Genomic DNA, 12,565 nt, shown 5'->3' with positions numbered 1-12,565 from the left:
AATTTATCTAGGGCTTATGAAATGTCAGACTCTAGATTATATTATCCCTAATCCTCACAAAGACATTGTTGAGTTCTTATTTCTGTCTTCTGTGTAGCAGTTGAGGAATTAAAGACAAGAAAGTTCTAGAACTCGCAAGTTTAAAAATATTGTCTCTTAATCCCTTTATCACTCAATTTTTGTCAAATTTTATTCTAAACTTATTTTATTCTATCTGCCTAGCTATAGTAGGTTGCTTGTATGTGTGTTTGGTCAGTCGCTTCAGTCACGTACAACTCTGCGACCCTATGGATCGTAGCCTGCCAGACTCCTCTGTCCATGGCATTCTTCAGGCAAGAATACTATAGGCTGACATGGCCCGAATTCCTCTCCTTCTTCTGTCCATCATCCTTTAGACTGTGGTTCCTTCTTCAAGAGATGTAGTCTATTTCTCAAGTCTGGGGATGATTATGTGACTGACTTGGGCTAATAGGACATAACATGCATAGCACAAGCAGTCTTGAACAATACCTGAACTTTGGGGCTTTCCTACTTACTGCTGGGAATCCTGTCACATGGGAATGAGCTGGTGCTAGCCTGCTAGAAGATGAGAGTCATATGGCTACCACACAGATGATATCAAAGAAAGAAAGTGAAGTTGCTCAGTTGTGTCTCTTTGCGACCCTGTGGACTGCAGTCTACCGGGCTCCTCCGTCCATGGGATTTTCCAGGCAAGAATACTGGAGTGGGGTGCCATTTCCTTCTCCAGTGTATCTTCCTGACCCAGGGATCAAACCTGGGTCTCTCCATTGCAGTAGATGCTTTACTATCTGAGCCACAAGGGAAGCCCCAAGATGACATCAATGGCTACCAAAACTGTTAGTGAGTTTTCTCCCTTGAAAAACCGACCAGTCTGCTAAGTACTAAATATCCAGTCTCAGTCAAGTCAGCACACATGCAGTGCAACCAACTCTGAGAACTATAAAAAAAATGTTTCTTGATTTAAGCCACTAAATTCTGGAGTGGATTATTATACTACTCTACTCATAACTGTACAGTACTCTTCCCAAATTATACTGGGACTATGTATGAAGAACTGAATTAAAGCCACTAACTTGCATAAGCAGGCCTCCACCTCTGGTGGAAATGACATTCTTCTAAGAATGAGCAAAGTTAAAACAAGGCATCCATTCATAACTCATATTTCGCTCATGAGGAGAAATTACATTATAAACATTCAGGTAATTAATCAGTATAGCAATCTTAGAGGTATTTCTGCTCTTTCCCTTGTATCTGTTCAATCAATGCTATGTCTCTTCAAAGTACTTCTCAGACCCTACCACTGCCACCAATACACTGTTAATTTCCTATTCATCTTTACCTAGATTATTGAATCAGCCTGTCTCTGTCAATCTTGAATCATCTACATTGACAGTGATATTTTTCTGATATCAAGAACTGGTAATGTTATAATGTAAAACCCCACTAACTTATCTAAAAATATTTGACTTTCTTTTTCCAGGATAAAAGACAAACTCCTTGGCATATGACACAGAATCCTTTACAGTCTGCCTCATTACATCTTTCCAGTTTCTTCCTCTAAAACTGCTTTCATTTTACTGTGCACCTAGCATATTTCCTTAAAAATATCACAACCTTTACAAACCCATATTTTGGTACATTCTGTGTCCCCTTTGTGAAATTTCTCATTATCCCTGCTCAGCTTACTTCTTGAAAAAAATGAGGATGCATCCTTCACAATATAGGTTGTCACATTCAGAAATCATTGTATGACTTCCCATTATGTGCTAAGCACAGACCAGTGGTTGGAGGAGAAATAGTAATTATGACACTTTTGACCTCAAGGACCTTATAAAAAAGAAAGGGAAACATTCAGCCTGAAAAAATAAAATGCAATGCTTTAGATACAATAACTGAGGCAGGCACAGAGGACAGAGGCATGAACTTAGCTTCTGCCTGATACATAGTCAGCAAAGGCTTAACAGAGGAAGTGAAGATAAAGCAGGGCATTGAAACACTGGTAGAAGCTTAATGGGTAGAAAAGAAAAAAATGAGACTCCTAGCAGAGGAAACTGTATGGAGAACATGCTCATAAAAGACAGATCTAGTGATTTCTATTGCATATTATTAAAAGTATAAGAAAATATACTGTATTACTTTAAATAAAAAAAAATAACCTTAGGATATTTGGTATTTATGAAACTAAAACTTGTGTCCATTATTACATCTGATTAAACATTATACAACATTAAAATTTGTTAATAATCCTTTAAAAGTAGAAAGATAAATTCTGTAGATAAGATAAATGTTACTTTTAATTTCTATTTTGTATGACTAGTTATTTTTAAAAATCTTTAAACATATGGCATCAATTTAAATATATAATTTAAATTTATACAATTTAAAAATAAATTTTATTAATACTAAAATGACTTTTTAAAATAAAAATAAAACATAAGATGTCAATTTGCAAGGAAATAAATTTGTCAATGTAACTTAGTCTAAGACATCTTAATTTACTTAAAAAAATATAAAAAGACAGTAGAAGAAGAAAGTTCCAATAAAAAAGGTAATAATTATATGATAATCTTTAAATCTAGGCTGGTTTTCAACTAGTCTTTCTATCACTATGGAGCCACATCTCTTATCTGGTTTACAAGAATTTCTCAAAAAAATATTTCACATCTTATTTTATAAATAAGACTTACTCTCTGTTATCATATTCCTTACAAACCATTTTCCTCCTGTTTTCTAAACAGGCACTGCACTGTAACATACATATTTATAATCATCTTTAATTAATTATCTTCATCAAATAATGAATAGAATCTCTTTTTCTTTAAATAATAATATATTAAAAAAAGAATACAACAACTCACCTCTAACAGGGGGTCTTTCCAAGTCAGAGTCAAGGTGAATTGGTGGAGAGATGTATGATACCTGTCCGTGATGTGCCTGCCCTATGGACCCAAAAATAAATGTTAAGATATTATAATAATGTCTTTATACTTTTTGGTTAGTTTTATGATTTCACACATCTCTCTTCACACTGAATTCATAGCCTTATAGAATGCAAACATTATGTGTCATCCAAATTTCAACCAATTAAAACAGTCCTTCTTAAGCTAATTTTATTGTTGTAGCTTAGTTGCTAAGTAGTGTCCAACTCTTTTGTGATGCCATGGACTCAACCACACCAGGCTCCTTTCTCCATGGGATTTCCCAGGCAAGAATATAGGAGTGGGTTGCCATTTCCTTCTCCAATTTTGCTCTTGTGCTTTTAAATCATGTTTATAGTGAAATGACACTTTGAAAAACACCATAAAAGTGATTGGCCAGAAAGATGAAATATAAAAACTGAAAACAAGAGATATAAAATACAGTCCCCATTTTTCATTTCTAAAGAGACATTAAATACTCTCAGTTTGCTTTAAATGTTTCTATCACTTTTAATTTTTGCACTTATTTCAAGTCAGATCAGTAACAATCTGCAGACAGGTATACATGTCAGATAACACTTTTAATAGCACTTATTTAGATAGCACTTATTTACAATCCAAATTAACTTTATATTTATTATTACTTTTTTAATATTTTACTATTATTTAAAAACTATTCCTATTTGCTTATTGTATTTGATGGAAAAATAATAACTACCTACAATATAAAAAGCAGGTAAATGGATTCATTCTCTGTTTCTTGTATTTTGCCAGCTCACACACAAACTTGTAATACACTTTTTGTTGTATGAGTTAAAGTGTTAAAGTTCTTTTGAAGACCAAGTTGCTGACTGAAAAAAAAAAATTCTAACTTAAACACAAAAGGATTTTCTAATGCTCAAAGTAGCTATAGCTTGTATACTGATAATCCAGTAAGCAATTAGAATTTTAAGGCAAGAAAGTATAATTACGGAGTTCAATTACTAAAGCCACTTTATATGAAAAAAAAATTGGGTACAAGTAGAGAACCCACCATTTTCTTTCTACAAGGGATATGCAGTTGTATTTTATACATTTACTAAAGCACTTTATAGGGCTGTTAATCTCTTTTCCTAAACAAGGAAATTTAACGATACATAGATTATGATAACAGTTAGAGTAACCTTCCCGTTTCAAGTAATATTCGACTTGTAATAAAGTCTGCTGATTCCTCTTATGAGGCACATTTCAAATAATTAATATGGCTCCCTGTTGATAGTAGCTGCTGTTGCTCCCAGCATTTTTCTAGCTAACAGCAGACACAGTGAAAAGGTTGTAATATACAGAGCCCCTTATAAAGGTAACTAAGAATATTGTGGATTCACTGGCCATGTTTCAGTGGAATACTAAAAGCACTATTATAAAAATAATAAGAGAGCAATTGTGCACTATCAAGTTCATGTGTAATAGAGCTTATTTAAAATTTCAGATTAGATTAATTATAAAAACATCTGATGTTTACTTATGTTGCATACTTTGTTGCAAAAACATTTTTATTTTTAAAGACCTGTGCTGTTACAAATGAATCAGTTTCAAACTTTATTGATCATGTAAATGAAAATAAGAGTCATTTTATATTGGTTCAAAATAACCTCAGCATATAAAATAGTGTTGATTTTATGTCTAACTAAGGAACATGGCTTTTACTACATATCATAATAACCACTATGTATACATAAATACAGCATCTCATTTTATGCAACCAGTATCACTATAAGGTTTCAAAGGTAGGTACTATATAAGTATACACATATTTTTAAATAAAAAATATAATCAAAATTTTAAATCAAATTTAAATCAAAATTTTAAATCAAAAATGTAAGTAACTAATAGGCAAATAGCAAGGCCGGCAGCATTTTGACTTTTGACAAAAGCATTTGACAAACAAATTTGAAGTCTGTTCTTCTATATCATAATGTTTCTCAAAGAAAGCATACTAAACCTTGAAATAATGTGTGTAGATTTTAGTGATTAAATTCTGACAAGTAACTGCCTTTGAAACTGTCACTTCTATATTCAAAATGAAGTAAATGGTCCCTTTAAATGACACATTTGCCTCTGCTCTTGGGATAAATATGTAACTTCAGAGTGTTCCACCCACATATTTTAGGCAGTGCAGGGGTAGGATAATTACAATTGCAGAGGTTCTCTCCAAGGAGTGAGAGGTCTGAGCCCCACATTCGGCTCTGCAGTCTGGGAGTATTGTACCAAGCCCTAGAACATTTTTAGTTTTGAAGGCCAGTAGGGGCTTAATGTCAGAGGGCTGTGGGAAAGAGAAACTCCCCTCAAAAGGACACACACAAAATCTCTCACATTCCAGGCTCAAGGCAGAAACAGTAGTTTTAGGTCAGACCCACCAGCTCACCTTGAAGAGCCTTGAGAAGAGGCAGAAGGAAACTGAAGCTCACTATGGAGATACAGACACTGGTGGCAGTCATTCCGGGGAGCTCATTCTTTCATGTGGACAATGGTACTGGTAAGCGCCAGTTTGGAATCTTTCCTCAAGTCTGTTAGCAATGGGACCTCGTCCTGACCACCAGCATGTTTACACCAGTACTGGGATGCATCAGGACAAGTAATCCCACAAGGGTGGGGCTGCCTTAAGATCCCCTGAGCCCACAGCCTCCCCAGGATGCCACCCTGTACTTCAGAGGGTCCAGGATATGGTCCTTCATATCAGTGCACAGGCACTAGACCTGGTACCCTAGGTCCCTATGGCCAACATACTAGTCTGCAGCGCTGTGCATCATCAGTCAGATAATGACCCCAGAACCGGCTAAAACCATAAATAACTGCCATAAAATTTTCTCTTGGATTTATGGTGAATAATATTCAAGAAAAATGTGGTCAGCTTCAAAAAGAGCAAAGAGAGTAAAAAGCATATCAAATACATGTTTTTAAACATCTGACACATTTTCCACCATAATTGAGTCTTATAACTAGTGTTATACCTAGTAGCTGGAATCAAGATTGCTCGGAGAAATATCAATAACCTCAGATATGCAGATGACATCACCCTTATGGCAGAAAGCAAAGAACTAAAGAACTTCTTGATGAAAGTGAAAGAGGAGAGTGAAAAAGTTGGCTTAAAACTCAACATTCAGAAAATGAAGATCATGGCATCCGGTCCCATCACTTCATGGGAAATAGATGGGGAAACAATGGAAACAGTGACAGACTTTATTTTGGGGGGCTCCAAAATCACTGCAGATGGTGACTGCAGCCATGAAATTAAAAGACACTTGCTCCTTGCAAGAAAAGCTATGACCAACCTAGACAGCATATTAAAAATCAGATACATTACTATGCTAACAAAGGTCCATCTAGTCAAAGGTATAGTTTTTCCAGTGGCCTTTTGTGGATGTGAGAGCTGAAGTATAAAAAAAGCTGAGCACAGAAGGATTGATGCCTTTGAACTGTGGTGTTGGAGAAGACTCTTGAGAGTTCCTTGGACTGCAAGGAGATCAAATCAGTCAATCCTAAAGGAAATCAGTCCTGAATAGTCATTGGAAAGACTGATGCTGAAGCTGAAAATCCAATACTTTGGCCACCTGATGTGAAGAACTGACTCATTGGAAAAGACCCTGATGCTGGGAAAGACTAGAAGGTAGGAGGAAAAGGGGACGACCAAGGATGAATGGTTGGATGGCATCACTGACTCGATGGACGTGAGTCTAAGCAAGTTCAAGGAGTTGGTGATGAACAGGGAAGCCTGGTGTGCTGCAGTCCATGGGATCGCAAAGAGTCGGACACAACTGAGGAAGTGAACTGAACTGACACCTAGTTTCACCCCGTCCTTGTAACCACAGCTTTGTACATCTAAATATATGATATTCTCCTTACTTTTCCAAATTAAAAAGGATACATATCTGATTATTTTTCCCTCTGATTTTAATGCAGTTTTCTAAATTTCAAAGCAAAAAAAAAATCATACTGAAATTTTATTAGAATTACATTAATTCTGAAAACAATTTAAATAAACATTCTAACTAGTTTGTCTTCATATATTTTAAATGGATTGATTTTTGTTTGAATTGCTTTTAATAAAAATATGTTCTGAAGTTTTCTATAATTTGGTTATAAGAATATTTCATTGTGCAAGTATTCTATTTTCTCTATTTTTAACAAAATTTCTAAATTTTCTTGGTGACTTTCACTTATATTTTTTGACCTTCATTCTTATAATTAGTTATTGATTCTACCTTACTAGATCCTTAGAACTATATACACTTATAATAGCATTTTGATTATGATATGTGATCTTTGTTTCTTATAAGAAATATATTCCCAGGTTAAGATTCACCTGCATACATTTGTATGCGTTTGTATGAATACATTTGTATGCATTTGTATGAAGATGTCATTGTATGATGGCATTGTATGAAGATGTCATTTGTATGAAGGTATCCTATATATGCATTTATGTATACACAAGTATATACATAGACTAGAGATCTCTTCAAGGAAACTGGAGATATTTCATTGTAAAAAATACCATGTATTTTGTATCCATTAATTAGTTGATGGACTTTGGGAATAATTTTCACCTTTTGACTATTATGAAAAATTCTGCTATGAACCTTCATCTACAAGCTTCTGTGTGGGCATATGTTGCAATTTTCTTGAATATATATACCTAGAATTGGAATTGCTGGGTCACACAGTAAATTCTATGTTTTAAACTTTTGTGGAAATGATTTCTAAAGAAGCAGTTGTTACTCAGTCACTAAGGTGTGTCTGACTCTTTGCAACCGCATGGACTATATCCCCCTGAGCCCAGGCCCCTGTGTTCATAGGATTTCAAAGGCAAGAATACTCGAGTGGGTAGCCATCTCCTTCTTTAGGGGATCTTCCTGGATTAGGGATTAAACCTGTGATTCTTGCACTGGCAGGTGGATTCTTGACCGCTGAGCCACCAGGTACCATTTTACTTTTCATTTCATATTAGGGTTCCCCTATCACAGAGATGGTTTTTGGGGTTTTTTGCTTGTTTGTTCATTTTAAGCTGATAGTGTAGTTAAGTCAGGATTGATAAAACCTTGAAATAATTAATATTAAGACAACTGGGAAGGAAATAATCTCACCAAATAAACACAGAAACAAGATTTCGGTCAAATTTCTATAGTTCATCCACATTGAGAGAGAATGAGAGAGAAGAGGAAAAAATGATCTGGCCAAAAAACACACATACACACAGGAAAAGAAAGAGCAGCTCATATTCTGAAGTGAAAATGTGTGAACCATCCAGTGTTAGGCATGCCCAAAATATAGAAAAATTAAGGGTGCTTGTTAGAACCTGAAGGGCCATTTTCCATTTTGGAAAAGCCATTTTTTTCTATCTTCAATCTCTCTTTCAACTTTCATTTAATTTGCATCTCATTTAGGAATTCTGTGTGATTTCTACTGAAGTTCAAATATAGAAAAGACTTGGCCAGCACTAGGTACAGGAAAAGGCTTTTCCCTCCTCTTTCTGTCAATACCTTACTTACACATCAGAGCACAGAAATACATTTTTAGAACCATAGAATTTGGACGTCTGAAGACATTTGATAGCATATAGTCCCAAACATTTTAAAATAAGAATACTGACATCTTGAGAAATCGGTGACTTTCAAAAGCCAAATCAAACCAGTGGTTGTCAAGAGTGATGTTAAAGGAACAGTGATAAAGGGGACGCAGTAGCCTGCAGAAAACTGCCCTCAGCTCCCTCTTACCTCTGAAGTCTCAGCAAGCCTTTATTCTCTAGGTGTTTGGGTCATGAACTTTCAGGTGTGTAGAGAGAGACCTTAAGGGTTGAAAACTATTTATTTACAAAAATATGTACTTTTTTTTTTTCCTAGTTGGCTAGGTCTGTAAACTAAAGGCAGCTTAGTGTAACAGGTAAAATCAAGCCCAGGACACAGAACTGCCTGTCTTACTATTGGGATTCTGCCACATTTGAGCCATAGAATTATTAGCCACATAAGTTATTAGCCAGTAACGATAGAGCTGTTTAACTTCTATGTGCCTTAATTTCCTCATTTGGATAAGGGGGATTATAATAGCACGGAGCTCATAGGGTATTCTGAAAATTAAGTTTATACATATAGGGCTTCCCTGGTGGTTCAGATGGTAAAGAATCTGTCTGCAATGCAGGAGAGCAGGGTTTGATCCCTGGGTTGGGAAGGTGCCCTGGAGAATGGACTGGCAACCCACTCTTGTATTCTTACATGGAGAATTCCATGGACAGAGGAGCCTAGCTGGCTACAGTCCATGGAGTCACAGGGTTGGATACAACTGAGGAACTAACACACTTTCAGCAATTAGAACAGTGCTTGGTGTGCGGCAAATTGCTTAGAATTTTTAGCTTTAAGATTATTACTATTATAAATTCATTTATTCATTAATTCATCACACAAAATAAATGGAGTGCCTAATATGTGACAGGTGCCTTCTTAGGTGGTTGACATATATCACATAACAAATGATAATCCACACTCTTACATAGGGGAAGATAGGCAATAAGCAATTAATACAACAAATATATATGTGAGATGCTGAAGGCAATGGAAACAAATTAAAATAGGCTAAAGGGGAACTGAAGTGGGACTGGCAGGTTGCAATTTTAAACAATGATCTGGAAGGCCTAATTTAATTTTTATGAATAGCATTTGAAAAGTTCAAGAAAAGGCAAGAGATACTATCTGACTTTTATAGGAAACTGTAAAAAGATAAAAGTATGGATGAGTCCAAATCTATTTCTATTAATTAAGAATGAAAGACCAAAATGTGCTGCTATCAGATGGTTTTCTTAACATATTTATTTCACATTTTACACACAGACACATTAATAATGTCACTTATAAGTAAAAGAGGACACAAGTAAAATATAGCAGTATGTAGTTGGCAATACAACTTTGTTCCTGAAGTAAAAACACACTTTAATAACAAATAACAATAACTGGTTTTTCCAGTTATACCAACTTTCAAATCAAATTTTCCTCATTTTCTATACAGTGCTGTAAACAAATTTAATAGTTTATGGCCATCCAGGAAGATTTCATGCCTTCTTTTTGTTTGCTTTAAATTTTCAACTTCTGAATTTAATTGTTTCCTCTAGGGATACGACATTTTCCCCTTCTTACAAACAATAGAATAGATCTCATATTTTTGTTCACGGGGTTTTTAATGATATTCATTTTCTTTTACAAGCTTTAGAATGATAGCAAGTGATATCTCTCCATTTCTCTGCCCTACTATAATAATGATTCCATGTGGGAGGTGGGAACCTGTCATTGTTGTTCATTGTTGTTCATGCCCAGTTCTTTGTGATCCCATGGACTGTAGCATGCCAGCCTTCCCTAAACTCCACTACATCCCAGAGTTTGTTCAAATTCATGTCTATTGAATTAGTGATGCTATCTAACCATCTTATACACTACCAGCCCCATCTTTTTTGCCCTCAATCTTTCCCAGAATCAGGGTCTTTTCCAGTGAGAAAATTCTTCACATAAGGTGGCCAAAGTATTGGAGCTTAAGGTTCAGCAACAGTCCTTCCAATTAATATTCAGGGTTGATTTCCTTTAGGATTGACTAGTTTGACCTCCTTGCAATCCAAAAGACTCTCAAGAGTCTTCTACAATACCACAATTCAAAAGCATCAATTCTTCTGTGGTCAGCCTTGTTTATGGTCCAACTTTCACATCCATACATGACTACTGGAAAAATCACAGCTTTGACTATATGCACCCTTGTCAGCAAAGTGATGTCTGTACTTTTTAATATGCTGTCTGGGTTTGTCATAGCTTTCCTTCCAAAGAGGAAGCATCTTTTACTTTCATGGCTGCAGTCACCATCCACAGTGATTTTGGAACCCAAGAAAATAAAATCTGTTACTCCCTCTACTTTTTCCCCTTTCAAACTTGCCATGAGTGATGAGATCAGATGTCATAATCTTAGTTTTTTGAATATTGAATTTCAAGCCAGCTTTTTCACCGCTAGATACATCGACAATTGAGTGTCATTTCCACTTTGGCCTCTTCATTCTTTTTAGAGCTATTATAGTAATTGTCCTCTGCTCTTCCCCAGTAGCACAGTGGACATTTTCTGACCTGAGGTGCTCATCTCCAGTGTTGTATCTTTTTGTCTTTTCATATTGTTCATGGGGTTCCTGAGGCAAGAATACTGTAGTGGGTTGCCATTTCCTCCTCTAGTGGACCACATTTGTTAGAACTCTTCACTTTGACCTGTCTGTCTTGGATGACCCTGCTCTATATGGCTCACAGCTTCACTGAGTTATGCAAGGCCCATCACCACAAGAAGGCAGTGATCCATGAAAGGGGCGAGGGGGCGACACACACTACGCTACCTTTAAGAATGGCACATGAGATTTTTTCTAAGTTTTTCAACTACTCTGAAAGTAGATGAGCCTCCTCAAAAAAGAGCTTAATTTTTTTGCTGTTGTTGAAAATAATCTCAGCTACTGATTAAAAAAAAAAAAAAAACAGAGATCAATGTGTTGTATGTGCTGATGGAAAACTGGGTGTGCCTAGTATTGCAACAGCTTGCTTTTCTGTCTTCATATAGTCTGACTATAATCATCTGGCATTCAAAAAGCTAGCTTTCAGGTGAAGATGTAACACCAATCAAAAGTAATTACCAAAGAAAAGAGTTTTAATTTGCCAATTTAATGACTATCTTTTCACTCCGGTTTCCATTCCCCCCCTTCATCCAATTACTCACACTTATTTTCAGTGACTTTAGTAAGATATGAGGTAACAGAGAAACAACTACATGCTTGACTTATTGAGGATATAGTCATTGAAGGAGGCTCAAAGGTCATTGATGGGATTCTCTGTAGATATCACTTGCCACACAGAAAACAAATAGAGTAATTTGAAGCAAAGGTAACTTCTGTGCGTTTTGTTTATGTTTGGTGTGTATTTCATCCAGCAAATATTCCTTCAGTATCTGATCCCATTCTGTGATCATTATTAACAGTAACCATAAGAACAAGAAACTACAATGATTCAATAAAAAGATTGCAGCTTGAACACATGTTTAGGTAATTGCAGTGAAGTATGATATGTACCCAGATAGAGGTGAGAGCCAGAGCACAACAATAGCACTGGACTGAAGTAAGTGCAGTGAGGGAAGAACAGGATCTGAAGAAAGATGAGACTGAGGGAACAGCAAGCAGCAGTGTAGTTAATGAGCATGGGAGGCACGGGGCAGCAGAAGGAAGGATATGCGGTAACACCTGCCAATAAAATGAATGGGAGGGATACAGGACAGGAATCCACAAAGGAGGGTAGACAGAAAAAGCCCATTAAAATAATATAAAAATTCAAAAATGTATTAGAAAGGAAAGAATTTAAAAATACATGTGAAGGAGAATAGACTATACCACCCCAAAGCATGCCACTCTGATTTATTGATTATTCTGAATTAAAGTTACTTGAGAAACAAATGATACATAAAGATACTCTGGCCCTTCTTGATCTCCCTGAAAGCAGGACATAAATCTCCCATTGCGAAAGGTATCCTTTCTGCACCAGGAGGACAGACAGAAGGCATCACTGTCCCAGAAACAGGGCTGAAAAGCTGCA

General features: G+C 35.9%; 1 protein-coding gene across 1 annotated transcript in view; it reads right to left on the bottom strand.

Moving 5' to 3' along the window:
* The window catches only part of ADGRL3 (adhesion G protein-coupled receptor L3), a 734,126-nt gene that overhangs the window by 264,147 nt on the left and 457,414 nt on the right, over positions 1–12,565 (bottom strand). The window contains exon 7 of the mRNA XM_040238287.1: positions 2,880–2,960. Coding sequence (XP_040094221.1) covers positions 2,880–2,960 — 81 coding nt within the window. The remainder of the gene's footprint in view (positions 1–2,879; positions 2,961–12,565) is intronic.

Source organism: Oryx dammah, unplaced genomic scaffold (assembly GCF_014754425.2).
Source record: "Oryx dammah isolate SB20612 unplaced genomic scaffold, SCBI_Odam_1.1 HiC_scaffold_3, whole genome shotgun sequence".
Classification (NCBI taxonomy): Eukaryota; Metazoa; Chordata; class Mammalia; order Artiodactyla; family Bovidae; genus Oryx; species Oryx dammah.
This window is presented reverse-complemented; position numbering and strand designations above follow the sequence as displayed.